Raw genomic sequence first — 27611 nt, 5'->3', positions numbered from 1 at the left:
GCAACACAGAGTGAAGTAATCCCCTATTTTATTTTATTTTATTTCTCCAAATTAGAAAGTAAGCCCCTATTCAAAAGTGAATTTCAGTTAATAAGGTGGGCACAACCCCACTCTGTATAGGCTCTCACCACAAGGACAATGTCTGCATTGGGTACCTGTCATTCTTTGCATGCAGAAGCTGCCAACCCCTTGTAATCATGGCAAAGTGAGTTCTTAAACTGCAATTCCTATATGATACGTGTTCACACTTTTTCCTGCATGATAAAAATGTTTCATGCAAAGGAGTCCTAGAACTGGATTCTCAAATCAACTAGTTATTACCCAACAAGAACCACTCAGTGAATTCACCAAGCAGTGAAAATCTACTAGGAATTTGTAGTCTGGAGGAGGGCCAGTGCTCTGAGTGGAAAGTCTATTTTCTACACTATTTTGTCAAGCAGAGTCACACTCTGTCCATACCGATTTCTTCTGGAAAGCTCTCTGTTGAGGTCGTCTCCCAAACGAACTTGTTCACTGCTAAGATCTCTGAGTGACTGGTGTAAAGAGTGCAGCTGCAATAGGAAAGAACAGAGTTTAAAATCATCGATTTAGATAGGTTTCTTTGCCTCAAAATCATTGCACACACACACACATAGACACGAGACATTTGTGCAAACTACATTTACAGCGGCCTGGTTCGCACGTCATGGTAAGCCAAACTATGGTTTACTGGGACTGCACAAATGTGCTTGGTGTTTATTACCTTCTGTTAAGGATGGCTACCTACCTGATCTGGATTATCTCCACGGTCAACAAATCGGACAGCAGACCTAGACCGCCGCCGCCGCGTACCCAGGGTGTCGCTATAATCTCTGAGGGGAGAGGTAGGCTGGAAATGACGACCTTCTTCACAAGATAAAAGAAAGGCAAATTAGCATAACCTTCTTAAGAAATATGCATAAACACAGTTTACATTGTGATAGAAGAGTCACATAACTATATTTTAAGTGAACTCAAGCAGTCCACCTCCCCCACACTCATGCATACATGACACCTTTCAGCCTGTTGTTGTTTAGTCGTTTAGTCATGTCTGACTCTTTGTGACCCCATGGACCAGAGAACGCCAGGCACTTCTGCCTTCCACTGCCTCCTGCAGTTTGGTCAAACTCATGCTGGTAGCTTCGAGAACACTGTCCCACCATCTCGTCCTCTGTCGTCCCCTTCTCCTTGTTCCCTCAATCTTTCCCAACATCAGGGTCTTTTCCAGGGAGTCTTCTCTTCTCATGAGGTGGCCAAAGTATTGTAGACTCAGCTTCAGGATCAGACCTTTCAGCCTACTAGCTTATTAAGTCATTGAACAACATCTTTTAAAATCAAGTGTTTGGATACTCCAGAGCTAAATGAAACATACCTGGGGCACCACCATCCAGGTCACTTGGATATAAGCTTGAAAGAGATGCACTTCTTACTCCAGAATTTCTCAATAACCGTTGGCTTCTTAGTTGACCTATGGACTGCTCCAGTGTTTCTTTAAGCTGCATTAAAATGACGACTCATTAGGTGGGGACAGCAAGAGACTTTGTATGCGAACAAATACAATAACTAGCTGAATAGCTATCTGACACCTGTGGGGTTGGGGGGAGAAATAGATATGACTTCTAAGAAAAGCATGCAGTTGTGGCCACACATGACAACAAACACACATTGGCTGAAATTCTTAGCATAACAGAGTATCACCATGGAAGAGGTGTTTCTGAAATGTTCAAGTCCTATCTGGGACAGTTGTCCCCTGTGCAGAGAAGGATATGTCCCATGAATATTTGAATTTGCTCCAAATGCTGAATGATACATGTAATTCATATACTTTTCATCTGCTTTCATGAGCTCACATTAGCAGCACTGTTAGTTTTTAACTCGGTTGCAACAAGGTGTTGAGTTCTTATGTTTATTAGATCTAGCTAGGAGAGAATGTTCTAGACACAAAGGTAGGTTTGTGATTTGGTGGACCAAGGCCATTTTTTTGAGATGAGTTTCTAAGAAACAAAATACAAACAAACAAGGCAAAAATACTTTAATGATATATTTTAAATTGTTGCAACCTGCCCTGGGACCTTACAGTGAAGGACAGGTAAAAAAAATTGAATTGTTAATTAATTAACTACATTAGGATAGGAAGGATCCCTGTATGGCAGGGATAGGGAAGCTGTTTCTGCCCAAGGGCCACATTCACTTCTTGGCAATCTTCTGAGAGCCACATGCCAGCAGTAGGCAGGTCCAGAGGAAAAAGCAGGCAGAGCAACATATTCAAAATTTCCCTGGGAAAAGGAGCTTAGTTTCTACACACACTCAGGCACTCCTTTTTCTTCTCCAAGCAGACAAGCAAGAGGCATTATCAGAGTTCAAGGACACATTCCAGCCAGGCAAAAACACCTGGGGGTCTGAAGCAGGGGAAGTTAGCAGTTCGGCCTGAGGAGAGCTCCAAGGACTAGCTGAAGAAACTCACAAGGCCTGAGGTTTCCCACACTGAACACAAGGTGGGGATGAAAGAAATACTCTAGTTGCAGCATAGCAGGGTTCAGGTGGAAAGAAAAGGTCGCTGTCAGAAACAATGAAAAGAATAGCATTTCTCGGCTTGGAACGGAAGGCGGCAAAAAGAGAACAAGTCTGCCATGCGGCCTGGCAGACCACAGCCTTCCTCCACCACCCACACCTAAAAGAGTGAAGCAGAGCAAAGTTGGCTACAGTTCCAGCCCACCACCACAAGATACTGAGGAGCAAATAGGAAGGTACATCCAGCAAAACGTTTAGGGGCATAACCTGGTGAGTTTAGATTTTACCAACAGCAGCTCACATTTGCAATTGTGTCTGCCTGTTCATTGTTGTATTCTCGATACTGGCCCAGCATCTGGTCCACATGTTTCAGGTTCCGATTGGTATCCTTAAGAAAAGCATGGGAAAAGAAAACATCATTAAAAGAAAAACCTCAACCACAAACACTACCCCTCTGTAAACCTGTGCCACTTCTCCTACTCTAAAAGGTAAAGGTAAAGGGACCCCTGACCATTAGGTCCAGTCATAGACGACTGGGGTTGTGGCGCTCATCTCTCTTTATTGGCCGAGGGAGCCGGCGTTCAGCTTCCGGGTCATGTGGCCAGCATGACTAAGCCGCTTCTGGTGAACCAGAGCAGCACACGGAAATGCCGTTTACCTTCCCGCTGGAGCGGTACCTATTTATCTACTTGCACTTTGATGTGCTTTCGAACTGCTAGGTTGGCAGGAGCAGGGACTGAGCAACGGGAGCTCACCCCATCGCGGGGATTCGAACCGCTGACCTAGGCTCTGTGGTTTAACCCACAGCGCCACCCATGTCCCTACTCTGCTTAATGTCAAATCAGGCACCTCAGTGTTTGAAAATGCTGAACAGAGGCTGCATATCAAAACATGCACACAGGTTTCATATCCTTCATGAACACAGGCGACAGCATGAAGACAGCTCTTATTGAGGATGGATGTGGATAAGCCAACCGTGTGGGTCCGTGACAGATGACAGGAAGGGAATGTGCACTCCAGATGAATGGGCACATGCAATTCCTGAAGCAGGTTTCTGATCCAATAATCATGGCTAAGGACAAGCTTGCATTATGATACAATATATACATATGGGGTGTGTGTGTGTGTGTGTGTGTGTGTGTGTGTGTGTGTATTCAACACTGAACAAAAGTGAACTTTCCATAAGCACAAGGATTTCTCCTTGCTATCTAGCACAACAGGGTCTCCCCACTGTTGTTCCCTCCACATGCCCCATAAATCTGTTTTAGGGTTCCCACCACAGCAGACTTAGGGGTGGTGCAGGGAACATGCAGGGGGAGCGGGGAAAGCCTGTTGCACTAGCACAAGATTTCGTTGACAATCACTCATATTTTTAAAAAAGTGGGGGAGAAAGTCACAGTGCTCACAAGGCACTATGTGTAGAATATTAGGTACAGCATCACTTCATCTCAAAATTATTAATATACAGAGGTCAGCTAAGGACTGGTGCAGAAATATGCTATAGTTTCAATAACCTTACTCGCTGATTCTATGAATATATATTTTTTCTCATCTATTTTTCTGATGTCAATGGAACTTATTAGCAGGTAACAATGCTTCTGGGCTGTAGCCCAGATGATTTTGTGCCAATGCAACATGGCATTAAAACAGCTAACAGAAATAACTGCAGTAATTTCTCTGGTTTATTCCAAAACACGCTCCAAACTTTTTAAAGTGTCTAGCAATATTTCTCACAGATACAGCACCGCAAGACATGTGACACAGTGGATGGATCTGAAGCCCTTTCTTTTCTTTGCACAAGAAACATAAAAATATGCTTTGAAAAATGTAGTTCTGTTAGCAACCTGTAATGTGCTTGCTAAAGTATGGATCTTCTCTGTAACATCTTCAGCACCACCGTGATTTCGGACTCTGGTTGCCCTTATAGGACCACGCCTCCCAATTCTACGATGGAAGTTGTCAGATTCGCTGGATGAATCGGCCATTGGTATCTTCAAAAACAAAGCAACAGCAGCCCATGATATTTATTTATTTCAATTACTTATTAGCTACTTTTCAGAACCAAGTAAGAAATAAAACAGTAGAACCATTTGTAGAATATGGAGGACTGAACAAATAACAGGCATATGAAATGTCCCAAAATATCATACTCTGGCATTATACCAAAAAACAAACAAACAAACAAACAAACAAAACCACAAATGCCTAGATGAGGATAAGCAGATTAGAGATGGCTTGACTTCCATTGGCTCCCAATAAATTCTATGGAACAAAGTAAACAATAAACTTTAACCAAAGACAAGAGTTGAGAAGGAGTAAGGTATGACCTTCTATCAAACATAATACACACACACACTGAGGCCCCTACAATACTTTTGTTCCAATGTTTTAAGTTTACATGCCACTTTTCTACTTTCACCATTTTCAAAGCAATTGACAGCATAAGACAATGAACTCCACCCAACCAATAAGCATCTGTAAAAAGGGAATACTTTTTACAGATGCAACGGGAGCGCACCCCGCCGCGGGGATTCGAACCGCCGACCTTTCGATCGGCAAGCCGTAGGCGCTGAGGCTTTTAACCACAGCGCCACCCGCGTCCCTAGCGCCACCCGCGTCCCACAGCGCCACCCGCGTAGAGATGTGTAGATCTCTATAAAAATGATGTAACCATATGGGTGATAGCAAGAGAACAACCAATCCCTACACATTTGTGTTGGGAACTCTGGTACTATCCTATTTTCTGCTCCTGATCTGTCATGATATGAACTCGATCACATTGCTTTGCTCTGTTCCTGAAAATCTCTGGTAGCATGTAGGATTCATCTCTATCCATTGTGTATTTTTTATGGCAAAGGAGGAAAGCTCTCACTTACGGCTTCCAGACTTTCCTCCGGGACAGTTTTCTGCTTCTTCTTCTTTGATTTTAGCTTTGCCAAATTCAGAACTTAAACAACTGCCCTGGCATGAATGCTGAACTTAAAACCATTACCCTGACATGTAACCAGTCTGTGCCACATCCTTAAGATCATGTACTGTGACATTATTATGGTGCAGCCAGACACACAGCCAGTCCCAAGTATTTTCTCACTGGCGCAACCAACCTTGCAGCTGTGCCATATATTCAAGCTTCTATAAACTGCTATTTTTAGTACAGCAATCCCAACAGCAAAAGCTCAGTTCTAAAGAGAATCCACTTTCTTACAGAGCGAAAAGAAAGGCTTGTTTAATAGTCACTGCCAAGGGCAGCATTGAAAAGAGAAGAAGGACAAAGTAGTTGGCTGAATGGGATACATTCATCCCAAAATTAAGACAATTTTCTACTATGTATTTATATGAATCTTATACATACCTCAGTAAGTTACTAAGTGGAAACCATTTTTACGGCTTAATTTTTGCAAAAAGCAACTCTTGCATCCTAATAGACCCATGGATCCTTAGCATTCTTAGCATAGACTATTTCCAAAAGTCCTCAAAAGCTCACAAGCTAATTTTAGTTAGCAGATCTTTGAAAGATGAATGACCTAAGGCAACATCTTTCAGAGATCTGATAAAACAACACAGTGATAGAAATCGTATGCAAGGAGTTAGGAATCTTCTACATTAGTTGTACTTAAAACACACACTTGTGGTGGTAAAAACCCAACCACTTTAAAGTTTTCTTTAACTGCTCCTCTTGTTTTAAGAAAAACAGTGTTTTGAACAGTTTGGGGGAAAGTCTTTTTTAAAACAGTGCTTGCCTCATTCCCCATACACGCACACATATGCAGTAATTATTTAAAAGAATTTCTAGGATGCTTAATATTTTTTTAAAATCCCTGAGTGGTATACAAAACTAACATTAAAAAACCCCAGTATAATAAAAAAGTAAAACAGCATCATAAAAACAGGAACAAGTTCCTCCCAGGCAAAAGAACACTGGTTGCTCTGATCAGCCGTTTTCTAACTTTTCTCTTTAAGAAGCACTTTTCACATTGACCTAGCTATGAAAATCTATCACAGAAACTCTGCACACCGAACCCTTTCAACTCCAGAACCCATCTTTAGCACAACCATGCACTTGGAAACCTTTTTCTTAATGTTAAACATATATTTGTATAGTGGTAGTGCTGCTGTTGTGACCCACCTTAGATCAGGCTCTTAGATCGGCTGAAGACCTTAGAACTGTGGGCATACTCTGCTCACACGCTGTTGCTTCCTTGGTTAGCTGTTTCAATCTTAAGCTGTCATGTGAACATCTAAAACACACCCAACCACCCTCACACTTGTAAATTCAGGGGAAGGTCAGTACTGAAGCAGGAAAGCTATAGTTTTGGGAATACCATTACTGAACTTCTCACTGAGGGACCTCTGGTAAAGCTTCCAAGGAGCTCCACAATTCTGCAGACACAGTATCTGCCCTGATCAAGCTATACTGAGCTACATACATAAACAGAATAAAGAAAGCAGGGCTTATATCAGAAACATGGCACATATTTTTCAGCCTGTTGCGTGAGGAACAGTGCTGAAACAGTTGAATAAGCCACAACTTCTCTACCCTGAAATTAACAGGAAAAGGAAGCTGAGTCAAAAAGAGATCTTGGTGACAATTGTGACATTTTAGCTTTTGCTTAACCCACTCTGAATTAAGTCAATGCAGTTGAACAGAACAGAACCATTGAAAAAATAGGGAGAAAGGAAAAAGAGATCAGATTTTTTGACAACACCACAGCATGGCAACCCGTTTGTAGTCCATATTGCACTACGTTGTGATTAAATTACAAGCAGCTCCAAAATTTTAAGCACAACATAGAAACTTTCTATGCAGCCACAGAGGAACTGCTGAAAAGGGATGTGATGAAACAACTTGAATACTATTCTTAGCCTTTCATACAGACAGAAAACATTGTCCAGTATCAGAAATCTGCCATTTCGTTGATCAAGCCTTATTTTATTCTGCTTCATGTGAAATATAGGGTTTTCCCTTCTTACCATAGCTGTAAAGCTTGCCTCAATTCAAGGGCAATTATCTACACACTTCATGTTTTTAACTTTCTTGTAAGGGCAGAGACCTGTTCCTCACAAACATTCCAGACTTCCGTATGGGGAGAGGATGTGCTACAGACGGTGACAGGGAAGCACAGCAACTACCACAGAGAGCTACTACACAATCCCACCCCAGTATCACCCCAACATCATATTGCAAACATCATATTTCACACCATGCTGAATGTGTGTGTGTGTGTGTATTTGAATGAAAGTGCATTGTACAAACTGCTTAAATTGCTCTTCAGGTTTGAAATCCCTATTTCCCAATCCCTATGCCTCCTTGAAACACAAGCCAGAGAAAAATAATTGGCCACTGTCATCTCAAGTTGCTAAACCTCAGATGCACAGCACCAAGCTGCAAGTCCCATTGCCTTCAGTCAGGCATATTCCTAACTATGAGCACACAGAATTGCAGCCCTCCCTGGAAACAGACCTTAACTCGGCTTACTAGTAGGTGAAAGTGGTAGTAGGGTATCCGCTTTGCATGCAGAAGGTCCCAGGTTCAATTCCTGACATCTCTGAACAGGGCTGGGAGAAACTGAAATCCCGGAGAGCCACCACAGAGCAGAAAATACTGAATTAGATTACTAGTCAGCCCCGCCCCTCAAAAGTGCTTAGTTAGGACTGGACCATTCCCACATTCCATCAGGCCTATGGGTCAAGGCTATAAGGCCTGGAGTGAGGAAGAAAACAGACTTCACGCCAAATGAAGCCAAAAATGTTAAAAGAGCACCACACTGCTGTGCTGCAATGACTAATAATATAATAATAACAATAATTTATTATTTATACCCCACCCATCTGGCTGGGGTTCCCCAGATACTCTGGGTGGCTCCCAACATAATATTAAAAACGCAACAAAACATCAAACACTAAGAACTTCCCTAAACAGGGTTGCCTTCAGGGGTCTTCTAAAAGTCAGATACTTGTTTATTTCCTGAATGTCTGATGGGAGGGCGTTCCTCAGGGCGGGTGCCACCACCGAGAAGGCCCTCTGTCTGGTTCCCTGAAATCTCACTTCTTGAAGTGAGGGAACCCCCAGCAGCCCCTCAGAGCTGGACTTCAGTGTCCAGGCTGAACGATGGAGGTGGAGACGCTTCTTCAGGTATACAGGACCAAGGCCATTTAGGGCTTTAAAGGTCAGCACCAACACTTTGAATTGTGCTCGGAAACGCACTGGGAGCCAATGTAGGTCTTTCAGGACCAGTGTTCGGTCCTAAAAGACCTACATACGGTCTCGGCGGCCACTCCCAGTCACCAGCCTAGCTGCCGCATTCTGGATTAGTTGTAGTTTCCGGGTCACCTTCAAAGGTAGCCCTACGTAGAGCGCATGGCAGTAGTCCAAGCGGGAAATAACCAGAGCATGCACCACTCTGGCGAGACAGTCTGTGGGCAGGTAGGGTCTCAGCCTGGGCACTAGATGCAGCTGGTAGACAGCTGCCCTAAGAAAAGGGATTTTTTTTTTCTTTTTGCCCAGAATAGAATCTTGCCGCGCTTGGAAGACACAGAGGACTAGAAACTTAACCGCAGCTGTCACCTTCAGTTGACTTTTGAGCCACCTCAAATGGCAGGCAATGCTTATTTTTCATGCACTTTTCGAAAGTGCCACAATAGCCGTTAACAGGAGAGGGCCCCCTGGAACTTTTCAGCCACCCCTAGACCTGCACCCCACTGTCACCATGGGCAGCCAGGCACTGGATCCCACTCCCCGTCGGCCCAAGGAGATCCCACCCCCGGGTTCCCAGCACCCCACACCCGCCCAGACCGATCTCTCTCACCGGGCTCCCGTTCTTCGGTGCTGGGATCAGCCCTTTCGCCCTGCGTCCCGTCTCAGGGCCTGGGCATGGCTCTCGGACGCCTCCAGCTCCAACCGCCCGGCACCCGGCCGGCTCCTCCACCCACCCCGCCGCTATGGCAACTTGAACTAGCCGCCCTGCCACCGGGCGAAGAGCGGCCTCTCAGGGCGCCAGGGCCCCCGCGGCGCTCGGCATCATGGGGGTCGTAGTTCGCAGAGCCGCCGGCCGCCTCGGCCGTGGAGGAAAGAAGGGACTACGCTTCCCATGATGCACCGCGCCGGAGCTTCTCCTGGGAACGGCAAGCAAGCGCTCCATGCCCGCGACCAGGGAAACTAGCGTAGCCGCGCGGCGGCGCGAGGGCAGGCCGCGCCCACTTCTTAAAGGAGCAAGCGCTCAAATTCCGAGCAAGCATTTTATTGTTGCTCGCAACCCAAAGCTCTGGAGCAGTGCGAGATTCCAGGGGTGTTGGTTTCATGGAATGAGGGACAGCAGAGACTGTGGTGTCTTTAGGATATATGGTTTATTGGCACATATACACACCTGAGCCTATGATGGAGGAGCTCACCAATACCCCAGAAGGGCTTTCTTCTCCCACTGCCACAGCTTTGGGTTCAAGCAAAAATCTAGAATGGCTCTCACTCGTAGGCTTCTCTGCCTGCTTCTAGCCCCACCCCACACTTGCCCTGGCCTTTGACTTTCTCACTACCAGCCAGGGGAGGGGGCCCACCCATTTGCCCTCTGGCACAAAGCAACTTCCTTTCTTATACTAACCACCCATGCATTATAGCTCTTGCCTGGCTAATTCAACAATGGGATCCGCCATTAGATTTTAAACCTTGCTGCATCCAGGAATTAGAAGGGACTCGGGAATCATATAGCCTAATCTCTCTCCCCCAAAACTCACAACAATATAAAGACTGTAGTGCAGCAACATTATAACAACACAAATACATTGCTGTGTAGTGGAAGTGGCCTCTTGTGAAGTTGACATTCCGCCTGCTCCTGAAGACACATCTGTTAGGCAATCATTCCTCTGAATGACTTGTGATGTTACTGTTTTAACTGTGTTTTAATGGTTATGCTTTAAAATTGTTTTATTGCGGATTTCAGTTAAAAACATTCTAATGTTGTTGTATATTTTAATTATGGACTGATTTTATAGTTGTGTAAACCAACAGCGGGTGGCGCTGTGGGTAAAAGCCTCAGCGCCTAGGGCTTGCCGATCGAAAGGTCGGCAGTTCGAATCCCCGCGGCGGGGTGCGCTCCCGTTGCTCGGTCCCAGCGCCTGCCAACCTAGCAGTTCGAAAGCACTCCCGGGTGCAAGTAGATAAATAGGTACCGCTCTGGCGGGAAGGTAAACGGCGTTTCCGTGTGCGGCTCTGGCTCGCCAGATGCAGCTTGTCACGCTGGCCACGTGACCCGGAAGTGTCTCCGGACAGCGCTGGCCCCCGGCCTCTTGAGTGAGATGGGCGCACAACCCTAGAGTCTGTCAAGACTGGCCCTTACGGGCAGGGGTACCTTTACCTTTACTTAAACCACTTAGAAGCCATTTTGGCATACTGTATATGCACTATAATAATAATAGCGCCAAAAAGCCCCAATTATTTTCAGACATCAATCGCATGAATGCCTCTGCCAAAGAATTTTCTCTACATCCAGGTGCACCTTTCATGTATTTTATTTATTGTATCCCACCTTTCTTCCAAGGAACTCGACGTAGCATACACAGTTCTCTACCTCCTCATTTAATCCGCACAACGATCCTGTGAAGGAGGTCAGGCTGAGAGGCAGTGACTGGCCCAAAGTTGCCCAGTGAGCTTCATGACCAAGTGGGGATTTGAACTCTGGTCTCCTGGGTCCTAGTTTTCACACTCTAACCTCTATGCCAGGGGTCAGCAAACTTTTTCAGCTGGGGGCCGGTCCACTGTCCCTCAGACCTTGTGGGGGGCCGGATTATATTGGGGGTGGTGAACGAATTCCTATGACCCACAAATAACCCAGAGGTGCATTTTAAATAAAAGGACACATGCTACTCATGTAAAAACACGCTGATTCTCAGACTGTCCACGGGCCGGATTTAGAAGGCGATTGGGCTGGATCCAGCCCCCATACCCATGCTCTATGCCCAACTGGTTCACAACAGAGAGACATCAGCAGGCTTAACTTCCTGCACAGGGAGGCAGAAAACCAGGTGATAGGGGAAACATAATGGGAGTATCCCAAAAGAGGCACGGGACAAGAAATCTCCACATTGCAAGATTTGTTGCCAGGCCTCACTTCTCTCTGATGGATTTTGTTTCTAAAAAGAGCAAAGATAAGCTGGAAGGAGGATGCACTGTATTGTTAGGGCTGAAAGACACTTAAAGGTCTTAACCAGCTGCTCCCTTGATAATTAATTTATCCTTCATGTAAGTTCATTGAAAGTTGAAGAGGTTGAATGGGAAGAGCAAGATGGATGGCCAAAACTGTTGAAGCCATCCCTTGAGTGGAATTGCCTGCAGGAAATTGCAATTGTGCCTTGCCACCCCCATGGCCTGCTTTTCCGCCCCTACCAATCGGCATCAATGCTAGCAGCAGGGAAGGCCCTCAGGAGTGCTGTCTTAGGGACTTCCGCCACCTGAGGCAGTGGCTTCAGCCTGCCTAATGGATGGGTCAGCCCTGTTTACTGTTATTTGAATGTTTTTGGCCACCATGAGTACTCTGGCATGTGGAAAGGCCAGATGTAAACTACTCTCTGATCAATCATTAAAAAACAACCCTTCTAGGCGGGTCAGCGGAGCTGCCATACCCTCCAAAATTTCTCCAATGAAATTAGTGACATCCTATTCAACAACAACAATTTTATTATTTATACCCTGCCCATCTGACTGGGTTTCCCCAGCCACTCTGGGTGGCTTCCAACACATATAAAAACAAAATTAAACATTAAACATTAAAACACTTCCCTATACGGCAGCTAGACTGGTGACTGGGGGCGGCCGCCGAGACCACATAACACCGGTCTTGAAAGACCTACATTGGCTCCCAGTACGTTTCCGAGCACAATTCAAAGTGCTGGTGTTGACCTTTAAAGCCCTAAACGGCCTCGGCCCAGTATACCTGAAGGAGCGTCTCCACCCCCATCGTTCTGCCCGGACGCTGAGGTCCAGCGCCGAGGGCCTTCTGGCGGTTCCCTCATTGCGAGAAGCAAAGCTACAGGGAACTAGGCAGAGGGCCTTTTCGGTAGTGGCGCCCGCCCTGTGGAACACCCTCCCATCAGATGTCATAACGATAAACAACTACCCGACATTCAGAAGACATCTTAAGGCAGCCCTGTTCTGGGAAGTTTTCAATGTATGATATTTTAGTGTTTTTTGGTTTCTATGGAAGCCGCCCAGAGTGGCTGGGGAAACCCAGCCAGATGGGCGGGGTACAAATAATAAATAATAATTATTATTATTATTATTATTATTATTATTATTATTATTATTATTATTATTATTATACAGGACTTGCTTATCTCATTGGCTGGGGGGGGGGGCGTTGCATAACTCCATACCTTGATCTATACCTTGATTTTATTCTGTGAACCACCCTGAGACCCCCAGGTAGAGGGCAGAATATAAATTCAATAAATAAGAAGGAGAAGAATACCTTCCAAGATTTCTCTGGTGAAAATGGGGATGCCCTAAGGAAAAGCGGGACATTCCAGAATCAAATCAGAAACTGGGATGACTTCTGTACATCTAGGACTGTCCCTGGAAAATAGGGACCCTTGGAGGCAGGGCCAGATTTAGGTTTGATGAGGCCCTAAGCTCCTGAAGGTAATGGGGCCCTTTATATGTCCAGCTGTCCTTTGTCAACAACAACTTGTCGTGTTGAATAAATGCTATATGGTAATTTATGGACCTAATAGGTATCTAAAGCCATTTGCCACTGTTGCAGTATGTAGGTTTTATTTTATTTGGTTTTTTATCTTACATTTTGGAAATGTACACCCACATTTTTTTCTTTTAATTTTTTTTTGGGGGGGGGGGCAAGAGAGTGGGACCTTAAGCTATATAGCTTGTTTAGCGGCTGAAGGAGAGTTCCCCCCTGCTTTTCTTTTCAGAGGGGCTTTCTGCTTCGCGTAGTCTCGGCAGCCGCCACGAGATGGCAACGGAGGGCAGGCCCTGAAGCCGTCGGAACTCCGGAGCGTGGGATGCTCTGATTCGGCGCGGAGTCGCGGACTTCTTGCAAAGGTCCCGCACTTGAGTGGCTGGCGGGGCCGGGATGGGATGGGGCTTGGGAAGGATCTCCTGAGCATCTTGCCGCCCGGTTCCCAGACGGGAGGAGAGGACGCCGGAGCCCGTGGTCCGCGCGAGGTTTGGAGTCCCGGTGAGGCGGAGCGCGATCCCTCTCTTGGGGCTACTTAGGCGCCCGGGAAGGAAGGGGGTTCCCCGGGCGCTCGTGGGAACACCCGCGGGTTGCTTCTTAGGGGAGCAGCCTGCCGTTAGATCCGCAGGAGGCAGCGCCGGGGATTGCATGGCACGTCCACGGCAAGGCTCCTGGACGCCTTTCGCAGCAGCGTGGCCAAGATGGGACATTCAACAGGTAGAGAGATTCAACAGCGGAGATTCCGCCCCCCCCCCAAAACAAAAAACTGCCGAAGGGGAATTCAGACAAGTGACGGTTCTCCCAAGGGAAATTTACACACACGTAACACACATACACACGTGAAGATACAACGGGGAGATAATTTACGGAAGATGAATTCAACAGGTGAAGATTTAAGGGAGGGGTTCCTTCATATCTATAGGAGGTGAATCTGATAGGAGACGGTTCAAACGGGGAGGGGGGGGGTGTTACTTCCTGAGTGCAAAAGATGAGTTCAGCAGGGAAAGATTCCACAGAAAAGATGACTACATCTCCATGGCAGGAAAAGCTCCACCTGTTGAATTTCTGTTGGGCATGCAGATGTTAAAGGTGCCCTGAGACGCCTTGCCAAAACATACAAACAAAACACACCGTTGGGAGTTTTCTGTAGTGATTTCAACTTTTGAGGAGGCAGAGGATGGAGGGTTTGCAGTCTGGGGAAGTCAGTCTTTGGGAGAATAATTGCCGCTGTGCCCTGTGTTATGGGAATCCTGTCAAACTTACTTGTTATTTAAAATTGTGATTCACTTAAACTAAATCTGCATATATAACTCACTGTCTACTATCCACATGGATGGGAGTAAATCCCATTGAACATAGAGGCACTTACTTCCGAGTAAGCATGCATAGGGTTGCACTATATGTTTTATAACACGCCAAGAAAGTTTGTTTATAAAAATCTGTTTTCAGTTCCCTACTGCGATAATGGGAAATAATACTATATGTGACTAAGCATGTTAAGCCTTTTTCTCCCTTTCATGACATCGGCATTAACTTTTACATCACCATATGGTTCCAAGGTTTGGGAAGTTATTCATCATTTAAGGTGTTTTTTTCCCTATTTCTAACTCTTAGTGTATTATATCCAAGCTACAATAGCCATATAAGCAATAATTGAAGTCGGTAATTTCCACATGTTGAGGACTTCTATTCTTAATATTTGTTGATGAAGAATAATCTCAAATGACATTGTTCCACTCTTTTCCAAATATCTTGCCAACATTATTTGCCTCTGATAGATCCACCACAAATAAATATGCCTACGCACTTGGGATTTACTTTTTCAACAGCTTGGAATATACTTGTTATTCATTTACATAGTTTCTTGAGAAGCATACACCATTGTATCACCAATGTCTAAAATAAATTTCTCTCATATTTGTATAAACAAGATTAGTGATCTTCTTTCTAGAAATATGCATTATTTCAAAAGTACTGGAATATCTAAGTCTCAAAGTCATGTGCATATACTTGTTTCGGTCCATATTTTAGTTTTATCAGTCTACATATTTTGGAAAGTTTGTGTCTTGTTACATTAATAACTAATTCTCCACCTCTTAATCTATTGTTTGTTACCCATGTCCTCACTTTCGAACATTCAAACCATCTTAGATCTCTGTCCAACATCTCATTTTGTATTCTTCCATATCTCAAAAATAGAAGAATAATCAGATCCCTCATCATCTTTCTAAAGGTTGAAAATTTCACAGATTTTCTTGCAAATTGGATAATAAGCTACTTAGCCAACTTGGGTGAATTTAAAATTAATCTAGTTTGCCCTAGATTCTCAGAACTATCTGATAGTAAATTTTTGCATTTTACTTAATTTGAACAATCTCCTTTCTGCATCCAAAGCAAGTAATTTAATTCATGGGTCATTTGCTCTTGTAGCTAGTTCTTATCTGCTTGATCATATATAATGCCCACAGTGAGGCATATTTATATAGCTAGCACAATAATATAATCTATGATAGAACTAACACTTCTTTTTTCTGAGACAACACAATACTAGAATTCTCAAATGCCTCTTGTTTATTTTGTACAAAGAGAATCCCTTCTATGAAAAGACAGTCGTGCAGAGAAGAGAGAGAATATTGAAAGATGGCACTTACAGTGAGAGGGTATGGAGTGAGTGAGTGAGTGAGTGAGTGAGTGATGTATAGGGCAGACTTGAGATTGTTATAAAGATCAGGTTCGGGGAAGGGAGAGGGATCTGCCTGTGGCTGGAAAAGTGAGGAGAGAATATCCAGTGTAATAAAGTTTAAGGAAGCAAATTCTGTACAAGAGCATTTTGTCTGCTGATTTTTCTGGGTCAGTTAACTTTATTAACCAATGGTCATGGGCGTCATCGTGCCTGGTCAGTTAGCTAAGTATTTCTATTGTTTTACTTGATCTAGGGGGAGCAGCTGCCCCCCTCCCCCCCCCCCCGGCTATGCCCATGCCTATGGTTCAGCTAGGTAAGTTTAGACATTGGACTTAAAAAGAAGTTATGCCTCTTCCCTTTAGATGACCATATGTGAAGCACGCAAAGCTAAAATTTATCTCCAGTTTACAGCTGTTTCTGTTGTGTGTTAGGGACGCGGGTGGCGCTGTGGTCTAAACCACAGAGCCTAGGACTTGCCGATCAGAAGGTCGGTGGTTTGAATCCCCGCGACGGGGTGAGCTCCCGTTGCTCGGTCCCTGCTCCTGCCAACCTAGCAGTTTGAAAGCACATCAAAGTGCAAGTAGATAAATAGGTACCACTCTGGCGGGAAGGTAAATGGTGTTTCCGTGCGCTGCTCTGGTTCGCCAGAAGCGGCTTAGTCATGCTGGCCACATGACCCGGAAGCTGTACGTCGGCTCCCTTGGCCAATAAAGCGAGATGAGCGCCGCAACCCCAGAGTCGGTCACGACTGGACCTAATGGTCAGAGGTCCCTTTACCTTTACCTGTTGTGTGTTAGAACCAAAACCCAAAAGGTTTACCAGTCCTGAAAAATAATAATACTCTGAGCACGTGCAGTTCTGCATTTTACATTATAGTACCATCGCACCCACAGGAATAAACGATGCCTGCTTCTGCAGCCTTGATGGTACATACGTTGACTAGGGAGCAAACCAGATTTTGTTGTAGAAAAGGATAATCTGTTTTGAAAGTAAAAATAATGAAATGAACATCTATATTGGGGTGTTGGGGTAATGTCATTTCTGCTGGGCCCCAGAGTGCACCCATCCCTGCACAGGTATTGACACTGGACCTGTTTGCTATGCCACACCCCCCCCCCCATCTGCTGCTGTCTGAGTGCTCATTTCAGGGGGACAGGCTATGTGTGGGACGCTGGACTTCAGCCACAAAAGTCCAGCCCTGGCTGTACCACTTCTTGTTGCAGACAAACTTTCTGCTTGAGGAAGAAAACTTTTTCCTGCACCTGGGGACCACATAGCAGTAAAAAAGAAAGAAAAGAAAATAGATCACCCATTGAGATGGGAGGGTGGGAAAGGATGAGATAGTACCTGGTAGATTTGGCATGGAGGAAGTTGAAAGGGATTTGTCTACTGCCTGTAACATCTTTCTATACTTTTGCTTATTACACCCTGTTTCCTTTTAGGGAGCATCAGGTGAACGTGGTTTTCTGAAGAAACAGCAGATTCCCTCTATTCTGTTCCCAAGGAAAGGAACTGTGGTCGTGTCTTCTCTCTCTGCGGAGAAGAGCTGCACAGGGCAATGAAGTCGTTTCCACAATAGGCTCAGGAAGATGCTGTGGGTACCAGAGTTCCTTCAGCTCCTGCTCTTGCTGGAAACGGGACTGATAAGTAGAGGCACGGAACTGTGCCCTTCGTCCCTCTGTGACTGCTCGGATTGGGACCGCTTCAAAGTCACCTGCAGAGAGATATATTTCATCCCCAACCTCCCACGGGGCACCAAGACTTTGTGAGTATATGGGACTTATATATGTCTCTCCCACCCCAACCCCCAGTCTATTTCAGGGGCACAGGGGGAGGAGGAAAGGGAAATCGCATTGCACATGTAGAATTTCTCATGCAGGGATTCCACTGACAGGACCCATTCATTGAGTCTCACCTAGTAGCAGGTGTGAAGCAGCAGCTTTTTTGAATGTGTGTATGGGTGGGTCTGTGGAGCGCAGCAAAACAGCATGGAGGAAAGGGTCAAGCTCTCTTCCATCGTGTCGTGGTCCTGATCTGGTGGCTTTGGGGGAGCAGAACAATTTGTTATGTGGGACCCATGCCATATTTACTGTGTGATGCTAATGTAGGGTATGGGGTGGTGACCTCTGTGCTGGAGATAATTGCTGAGTGGAAGGGAATTGGCTATTATCCTGTGCAAACCCCTCCGTAAGTCATCTTAAAAGTCTTCTCAGCCACGCTAACAGTTAAGATCTAAACCCAGAAGTGAGTCTGGCTGGGAATGAATGTTTTGAGACGGAAAGAGGGTGTTTGCCACAGTGCAGAAGAGCTGAAGAGTCAAGCTCACCATCCCTTTCCTGAATGTGTCCTACAGTCCTTAAACCCCGTTATCACAACAAATGTGGGGTTTACAAAAATGATGTCTGCCCTGGCCCTGGGTTTTGCTTGTCAATAACCATTGAGCAAGAGCACTAAGACGTTTTGTTCAAGGTTGGCCTGACAAAGCACAAAATGGGGGGGGGGGGGTAGGGGAATGGTATTTTATGAAATTGGTGCTGGAGCAGAAGGCTGGGCATTCAAAGGAGTGGTTTTGTGTTTTGGGGCTCAGACCCCACTCCTTCCTCATATTCTTAGGCATGCTACTTGAATCCCGGTCTCACCAGTTCACCTTCTGCTATGTGGGTGTTTTGTGACTGGTCACTCCCATCACAGCAGCCATTTTGTCAACATGCATGCCATCAAGGCAGCCATTTTGTGATGCTGCTGACAGCACTCTCAAAAAACGCTTAGGGACCCCTACTTCAAGTTGCCATAAGAAACTAAGACAATTTTGCAGTACACTAAACAGAGACCCAGTTTGGATGTAATGAGAAACCATGATTTACGTGAAAGACCTGCAGGCAGCCTCAGGCTCACATGCTCCCTCCTTCCCTTTCTTTTCACACAGTGGGAGGGGTTAGAAGCTTACATTCATGGTTTGCTACAAAGCACAGTTTGTCATCTTGTCTGAATACAGGAAACTGCAGCTTGTACAAACTAGACCCTGGTTTTATATCCTGTTTTGCAAATAAAATAAAACAGTTTCTCATATTCAAACAAAATGGGAATTGTGGCTTGTTGCACACAATGAATGTAATGTTCTTAATCTCAGAGTAACTAGGAGCAAAGCTTTCAGAGTGGCTGCTCCGGTTTGTGGAAAGCTGTGACTTTTTAGTATGGATACATGACAGGCACCTGTTATTTCTACCTTCCAGAAACAACTGAATACATTTTTCTTTTGAATACATCTTTCTGAATACAATGGTACCTCGGCTTATGAACTTAATTTGTTCCGGAGGTCTGTTCAGGGAAGTTTTTAACGTGTGATATTTTAGTGTATTTTTGGTTTCTATGGAAGCCGCCCAGAGTGGCTGGGGAGGCCCAGCCAGATGGGCGGGGTATAAATAATAAATTATGATGATGATGATGATGATGATGATGATGATGATGATATTCTTAACCCGAAACCATTCTTAACCTGAGGCACACTTTCGCTAATGGGGACTGGCCCCGGCACGCGATTTCCATTCTCATCCTGGGGCAAAGTTCTCAACCTGAGGTACTACTTCCGGGTTAGCAGAGTTTGTAATCTGAAGTGTTTGTAACACGAAGCATTTGTAACCTGAGGTATCACTGTACATCTTTCTTTGCAAGATGCAAAAGTCTCTCCCTTGGCTCTTTGCATTGTTTTTCAACTTACATTTAGTTGGACTTTGGCGCTCTTTTAAAAATTTGTTTTAGATTTTTAATGGTATGTTCGTAAGACTCATGTGGAAGACAATTTATAAATTACCGTAAATAAATCTCCCCCCCCCACCTTGTTTGCAGACTAGGAGGAAAGGGAGGGAGGAACATGTGAGCCTGAGGTTTGCTTCAGTTTTTGTTTGAAATAACTAGCCATGGTTTGTCATTACACTAGAGAATTAATTAACTTTTACCAAAGAACTAACTGCTTTTTTTAGTTTCTGATAATGATGACCTTCAAATTGATAATATGATTGATTCCCTGCATTGGGCTGTGTAGCGACCTAAGAGCTGATGGTTACTAAAAAGTATCTTTATGTTCTGTTACTTTTAAGTTTGGAACACAGCTTTGTTTTTTCTAAAAGCAAGTGTATGAAGATGTTGATGAACAGGACTAGAAACAGGATAGTGCTTTTACATTATATACTTAGCTTTTTTTTATTTTAGCTTTTTTTTTGCCGTGGTCTTTCAATTCTACCATAATGAATCTTTTCTAAAACATTTTAAACAGCTGACCATTCAAGTTCTGCTTATTGTGTCTGCTCAGACTCCAGGGCCTGTGAAGCAGTTTTTTAAGCAACAATAAAGCTCAGGAATGGAGGGAGATGTACTTTACCGCCGAAAACTCCAGCACTAATTAGTTTCTTTTTCAAGTTGCTTATAATTGCCCCAGAAAGGTTTGAAGAGTTTGTCTACAGTTTTTTATAATCATTCCAGATTAGCCTTCCACTCCCAATGTATTTTTGAGTGATGCATCATGAAAATGATGACAAATTGCCCATAAGTGCAGCAGGGATGGAGATGCAAAAAATAAATTTATTTTTATATTATGTATTTTGGAAAGTGGTTTGTCTGTCCATCTGTTCTCTGTGGCTTTGGCTGCCTCTCAATATATCATTGCCAAACTCAGTACAAGGGCTTCCAAGGTAGGGGCAGTGGTCGTTGTCAGTGTTTGAATGCCAGGCACCCTTTTGAACCCCAATGGTGAACTGAAATGTCACTTTGTGGTGACTTTTGCCTGTTTTTTGGGAATAAGTTCGGCCCCTTCTTGAGATATCATTGCCAAACTGTGCACAAGGATTCATGAGGTGGAGGTGACAGTCTTTGTCAACGTTTGGTTGCCAGCTGCCATTTTGATTCGAGATGGCAGACCAAAATTATCTAGCCATTACACTGATTAGCACCATCAGCTCTAAGTATATGAAATTCTTTTGTTACTTATTTGAATCTTGTTTAAGTGGATCTGCTGTTATGCTTCACTTAGTACTAGTTTATGCTGAATATGCTGCTCTACTGGATTTACATAGTGTTTGTATTACTGTTGAAAATGGTCAGTTGCAAACCTAATGTTGCACGTTGTGCTTCACAATGTTTGTGTGAGCCTTAGCAAATATCTTATGCCTTTGCATTAAACTCTTCCCAAATTATGCAAGCAATGAGAACTCCAAGGGCACGGGTTCTGCTTTCTTTGGAATGAGATCACCAGAGGCTTACCACAGTTTGGTGATATGTGCTTTACTTACACATAAACAAGTTAAGCATACTGGGAAAGTCCACTTTAACTCAAATTCACTGCTACCTATGGTGTCTAGGCAGGGGCCGCCAACATGGGGCACTTGAAGTTTCTTTAATGTCAGGACGTCATAACTGCTTTTCTCCTGCTGGAATTCTGAATTATCCTGCGCTTCTGTTTCATGGACTTTTAGCACCTAGTATTTGATGCTGAGAAATGATTTGGCTGTGCTGCATAAATATCCAACCATGTTGACTTATGTTAGATGAAATGATTTTTTTTTTCAAAATAAAGAGGGACTTAACATAGTTTGAAATTGTTTGTCATTTTATCTTGCTATCGTAAGTCCCAACATAGGTGGTAGCTGTCGTTTAATCTCACAGTTGTTAAATGATTCCGCATGACAAGTCCTTTTGGAGTTTAGGAATAGATGTTTGAGCCTGTACCCACCCAAACATTCGTATGGAACATAAATTTTGCCCCATTTGCACTGTATCTCAGTGCCACTTCTTCATAACACAACCATTAGCTCCATCTACTTGCCAAGTGGTACCCATTGTGTAGCCATGGTAATGGGTGAATTTGTGTTTGGTTTTTTAAGGCCAGTAAGAGCATTAATCTCTATTATGTACTTTTCTGGAAATCCTATGTCCTTTCAGTCCAGCTGATGATATAGCTGAATAGTTTGCAAACTGATTTTATCTCTGTTGAGATTTTAATTGGTACACTTGTTTATACCTTGTCCTCAGACAGGATCAAGGGTTTCATTTTGTTAAAGTTAAAGCAATTACAGCTTCCATTGCAACAAACAGGAAACAAACAGGTTGGGGTGCAGCTGTGAAGTACCGATATGCAATCAGAAAGGGTCTCATTTGTTGGAATTGGTACTTCCGAGTAGTTATGAATATCTGCGCTAGTGATGCCACCATAAAGCTCTTTGGCAGCCAATCATTGAATGAGGAATTAGAGGCAAATGAAGTAGAAATACCTTCCTCAACATCTGAAAACAGAGCTTAGGTTTAGCTTATCTTACATAAAATTACACAGAGCTTCATTTAAGCTGGGTCAGGATGACTTTTGAAAGCACTGTTTTCAGCTACTGTTGGATCTCAGCCATGTGCTCTCTTGTATGGCTGACTGCATAGGTGGCCTCAAAATCCATCTAGTTATGATCCTAATTATTATTATTTTTTTGCTTTTCTTAGCTTTTATAAGGCTTTTTTGCCCCCTTCTGAAATTAATCATCATCATCATAAATGCCCAGAGCTTTGCCTACACATACTGGGAAAAACGTTTACAACTAAATAGCAGGATTACTCTGGGATGTTTTGTGAGCCCCTCTACAAGTAACTCAGGTGTGGGAGACGAGTCACTTTGAATCCTTATAAGCCTTGGGTGTCCAGCAATAGAGAAGCAGTGAGGTGCAGCGGTTAAGAGCATTGGACCAGGACATGGTTCAAATGTCCACTCGCCCATGAAGCTCATTGGGTAAACCTGGGTTAGGAACGATCTCCTAGCTTTGCCTATCTCAAAGGGTTGTTGTAAACCCTTAAAATGTAAGGAAAGGTGGGCTATAAATGTACAACAGTAAAATTCTAATATTTTATCCTTTTTTTAAAAAAAAGTTTTTCTTTAATCAGAAACATAATTCAATAACATGTAAGAAATAAGGTAAAAGAAGAAAGCGAACCAAATAAAAATTAAAATATAAACTCACCCAAAAAACAACACAATTCTATTACACTGGTCAACAACAAATTTGTTGTCTGTGTTTTTTCAGCTGATTTAGGATGAATCTGATGCGCTGAATCCAAAAATCCCATTGGTTTTGCTCAATCAGGTCAAGTTTTTGAGCTATGGCCACATGTCTTTTTTTACGTTTTTGTTCACATGTGCGCTTGTGTGGAGCATTTTAGAAGAAGTTGGTGGGGGTAAAATGCCTTGTCAAATAATTGTTTTGATTGGAAATTATTATTTTAATGACAAGAAGTATTCAGGTCCGATAGTTCTGGGTGATTATGTCGAAAAGGGATCAGTTTGAAGTCATAAAACCTCGAAATCTTCCATAAATTGGTCCAGCAAAGCATAAAGTTGGGGGATCAAAACTAAGTTAATGGGGCAGCCGCCCCACAAAGTATCCTGATCTTCAATCAGCACGTCGTCCTGTAACTCATTGTGATGAAATTCCAGTGCCTATCTTCGGAGAACTTCCTGACATTAGTGACGAAGATGCCTCCAGTGTTGAAGGACATGAAGAAGAAGTGGTTCTTGAAGGTGATGCTCCACATCCATTTTCCCAAAAGGAGTTGAATGATCTAATTCGCGACCTCAGCTTGTCAAAGGACTCTGTCGAACTGTTGGCATCCAGATTGAAGGGGAAAAACCTCCTCTCTGACAGTGCTCGTATCAGCTTCTTGCGCAACAGGCATCAAGAGTACCTCCGTTTTTTCTCGGAAGAGAAGGACTTGGTGTACTGTGCAGATATTGTGCAGCTTCTGCTCAAGCTTGGAGTGCCACAGTACGAACCCAAAGATTGGAGACTGTTCATTGACAGCAGCAAGCAATCACTGAAATGTGTTCTGCTACACAACGGCAACCAGTTTGCCTCTATACCCCTGGCTCACTCAACTACACTGAAGGAGAACTATGAAGCGGTGAAGTATGTGCTGGAGAAAATTGGTTATGATCAGCATACAGTGGTGCCCCGCAAGACGAATGCCTCACAAGACGAAAAACTCGCTAGACGAAAGGGTTTTCCGTTTTTTTAGTCGTTCCGCAAGACGAATTTCCCTATGGGCTTGCTTCGCAAGACGAAACGTCTTGCGAGTTCTTGCGAGTTTGTTTCCTTTTTCTTAAAGCCGCTAAGCCGTTAATAGCCGCTAAGCCGTTAATAGCCGCTAAGCCGCTAATAGCCGTGCTTCGCAAGATGAAAAAACCGCAAGACGAAGAGACTCGCGGAACAGATTAATTTCGTCTTGCGAGGCACCACTGTAAGTGGTTTATTTGTGTTGACCTGAAGATGGTGAACTTTTTGTTGGGACAACAGTCTGGCTTCACCAAGTACCCATGTTTTCTGTGCATGTGGGATAGTAGGGACCGTGCTCAGCATTACACGAAGAAGGACTGGCCTGTGCGGGAGGAATTGGTGCCTTGCAAAGAAAGGAACGTCATCAACGACCCTCTGGTGGACAGAGACAGAATACTCTTCCCACCGCTGCACATCAAGCTCGGCTTAATCAAGCAGTTCACCAAGGCTCTGGACAAGGATGGTGACTGCTTCATTTACTTGTGCCAGGCTTTTCCAGGACTGACCATGGAGAAGTTGAAAGCTGGCATCTTTGACGGTCCTCAGATCCATCAGCTCATCAGAGATCCAGAGTTTGGAAACTCAATGAACAAAGTGGAACTGGAAGCGTGGAAGGCATTTGTTCTGGTAGTGAAGAACTTTCTTGGCAACAATAAGGCCAGAAACTACGCAGAACTTGTCAACAACATGCTGACTGCTTTCAGAAACCTGGGCTGCAACATGAGCGTCAAGATGCACTACCTATTTTCACATCTGGACCGGTTTCCTGAGAACCTGGGTTCAATGAGTGACGAGCAGGGGGAGAGATTCCATCAGGACATGAAAGAGATGGAGACCAGGTATCAGGGTCGCTGGGACGCAGTCATGATGGCTGACTACTGTTGGACTCTGAAGAGAGACCTCCGTGCTGCTGAGCATTCCAGGAGTTCCAAGAAACAGAAGTTCAAGCCCTGAAGTTTGAAAAATGGTGAAGAAACATGCAATTTACGTGTACTTACCTTTATCAATGCCCACCATTCAGTTTAGAGAAAACCTGACCTGATGGAGAGAAACAGATGCCATTTCCTGATTCAGCAGTGCAAAAATACCCTAAATCAGTTGTAGAAATCTAGACAACATTCAAAAAGTAAAAAATTGTTGCCCAGTGTTATTGATGTGTCAGCTGGATAAAGATGGAATACAGGCAGTGACCATTTTAGGCGTGTTCCAACTGATGCACGACCGCCAACACACAGGTCCTTTTGGACCCGGAAGAAGGAGGAGAGGGGGTGGGGCAGGGGCATAATGGGGCAGGGTGAGTTTATGCGTGCCCCACTGACACACGCTTTGACCTGCAATGTAACCCCCACAGAAACGGGGAATTTCCTGTATTTTTTTGAGTCCTCTTGCACCAGCTGGAGAGGAACCAACAATGGGGGATCTTTTTTGCCCTTGCATGATCAGAGGCCTTGACTAATCGAGCACAACAAATGGTTACTGCCACCAGTGTCCCACTGTATCTCTTTACATGGGATGGACAAGTATTTTATCTGTGACTGCAGTATTTACTATGTGAGGAACTCTCACATACTACAATGGGTGACTTCAAATGTGGATGTCAAGGACAGTACCGATGGTAGAATGAGGCTGAGGCATGAGAACTTGAGAGCTTCAAATGGAATAATTGGACCATACACCAATAATAATAACAACAACACATTTGCAAACAGATGTGGAAATGTGGAGAACTGAATGTAAGACAGGAAAAATGAGGAATAGGGAGAAACCAAAACTGGTAGATCTTCCCATGCCATTCCTGCCCTCCTTCCTTCCACAATGGGGAACGTGTGAGGGGGGATATTCAAACAGCTTCAGTAATCTTTCCAAATGTATTGAAACCAACATTTGTTTTCTCCTGCTCTGGAGAGTAGGACCCAAACCAAGGGATTCAAGTTACAAGAAAGGACATTCTGACTAAACATCGGGAAGAGCTTTTTGACACTAAGAGCTGTTCGACAGTGGAGGTTTTTAAGCAGAGGTTGGATGGCCATCTGTCATGGATGCTTTAGCTGAGATTCCTGCATTGCACGGGGTCAGACTCAATGACCCTTGGGGTTAACTCTACAATTCTATGATTTCCCCCCCCCTTCATTTATTTGGATCTAAATCTAGGTCTCTCTGCCCCCACCCTTAGTTACACTTCACAATGTGTAACTAAGAAACTGGAGCAAAATAAACCTCTTGTTGTTCTGCACAAGGTCGTGGTAGGTGCTTGGGAGATCAGCAGACTGTGAACACTGCAATATTTTCTCAGAAGTTATATGTAAGCACCTGTGTGGAGCTTTCTGATGAAACACACACACACACACACACACGTACGTGATTTGATACAAGGCATGGTGAAGGGCTGTATTTACAAGAGTTTTGTGTGCAGAAGGTCCCGTCTTCAGACCCTTGTTTAAAACTCTGGAAAGCTGCTATCATTAAGCATAGACAAATATTATCATGAGGCAGATGGACTCAATGCAAAGAAGCTTTCTATGTTCCCATGTTCTATCTATGCTGGGACCTGAGTTTCATAGAGGCCTGTCACCCCCTTTTCCACACTTGAGGTGAATGAAAGACAGATACAGCTTTCCCCCATTTTCTTCTGTTTCTTCTTCTCAGTTCACTTATGAGTTCGGGGCCGCAAGTTGAGGAGGGTGCCAAGCTGCGCTCAGTGGCTGTTCTCTCCCCCGCTTCAGTTTATACTGTCTGCATTGAGCTGTGGTGGTAAAAAGCAGTTGCCTGCAACCTTTCTTTGCAAGGTTCTACAGGTTGTTTGGTTACTAACTGCAAAAAAAGTGATCTTCAACTTGCTTTGAAGTACGTTTCTTTTTCGGTTTCTGCTTTGATGTCATTTATGCTAAGTAAGAATCAGCAGAGCACAGCTTTGCTTTGAGGCAACATTACTTTGAATATTATAAACCAGCGGCGTAGCTAGCCGCTCGGGCACCCAGAACAGTGCACATGCCGTGCACCCAGGGGTGGGGTGGTCTGCCCAGGGGTGCGATCCCCACCCAGGGGGGATTTTGTCACCCCCCTCACAGATGACACCCGGGGTGGACCACACCCACCGCCCCCCTTTCTCCGCCACTGCTATAAACACTACTATATAAATGACATAAACTGTGAGAGGTCAGCCGGGATACATGTTTTATCAATAGCTTTCCTTTGTTGTTTTTAAAAGATAAAAATGGACGGTCTGAAATATAGAATGCATACCCAATGCTAAAAGCTGCCAAAAAACAAAACACAAATTAAAAGTACAGTGGTACCTTGGTTTGCAACCGCTTTGGATTACAGCCGTTTTGAATTACAACCACATCAAACCCGGAAGTGTGTGTCCCTTTTTTTGGATTACAACCCATTTTGGGGCGGGGGGATTACAACCCATAGTGGGGGGGAGGCCCCACTGGCAAAAGTGCGCCTTGGGTTACAATGTGTTTTGGTTTACAACCAGACCTCCGGAACGGATTATGGTTGTAAACCAGGGTACCTCTGTACAGTTAAAGGAAGCCTTGGGCACATGAGAGAGACATTGGCACTAGGCCAAAATGTTCCTCTTTAACCAGGCCTTTGGGGTAAGTTTAACTGGACTACTGTGTCGCAAATGGTGCA

The 27611-nt window shown here is 44.3% G+C and overlaps 2 protein-coding genes across 7 annotated transcripts in view; one reads left to right on the top strand and one right to left on the bottom strand.

The window, feature by feature from the left end:
- The window catches only part of CEP128 (centrosomal protein 128), a 190556-nt gene extending 181012 nt beyond the window's left edge, over window positions 1-9544 (bottom strand). For 2 of the 6 annotated variants that reach the window (XM_028718281.2, XM_028718289.2), the window contains exons 1-6: window positions 9336-9539; window positions 4374-4520; window positions 2831-2917; window positions 1391-1514; window positions 767-885; window positions 460-551 (exon numbers count right to left, since the gene is read on the bottom strand). In XM_028718281.2, the coding sequence (XP_028574114.2) occupies window positions 460-551; window positions 767-885; window positions 1391-1514; window positions 2831-2917; window positions 4374-4514 (563 nt within the window). In that variant the 5' untranslated portion in view covers window positions 4515-4520; window positions 9336-9539. Of the gene's footprint in view, window positions 1-459; window positions 552-766; window positions 886-1390; window positions 1515-2830; window positions 2918-4373; window positions 4521-9335 lie in introns of all 6 variants that reach the window. The other 4 variants (XM_077925062.1, XM_028718307.2, XM_028718298.2 and 1 more) reach the window with 4 other exon arrangements.
- A 3978-nt stretch (window positions 9545-13522) lies between these two features.
- The window catches only part of TSHR (thyroid stimulating hormone receptor), a 51098-nt gene continuing 37009 nt past the window's right edge, over window positions 13523-27611 (top strand). Inside the window, exons 1-2 of the mRNA XM_028718273.2 lie at window positions 13523-13925; window positions 17334-17656. Of these exons, the coding sequence (XP_028574106.2) occupies window positions 17481-17656 (176 nt within the window). The 5' untranslated portion in view covers window positions 13523-13925; window positions 17334-17480. The remainder of the gene's footprint in view (window positions 13926-17333; window positions 17657-27611) is intronic.

This window comes from Podarcis muralis, chromosome 1, assembly GCF_964188315.1.
Source record: "Podarcis muralis chromosome 1, rPodMur119.hap1.1, whole genome shotgun sequence".
Taxonomy (NCBI): domain Eukaryota; kingdom Metazoa; phylum Chordata; class Lepidosauria; order Squamata; family Lacertidae; genus Podarcis; species Podarcis muralis.
This window is presented reverse-complemented; position numbering and strand designations above follow the sequence as displayed.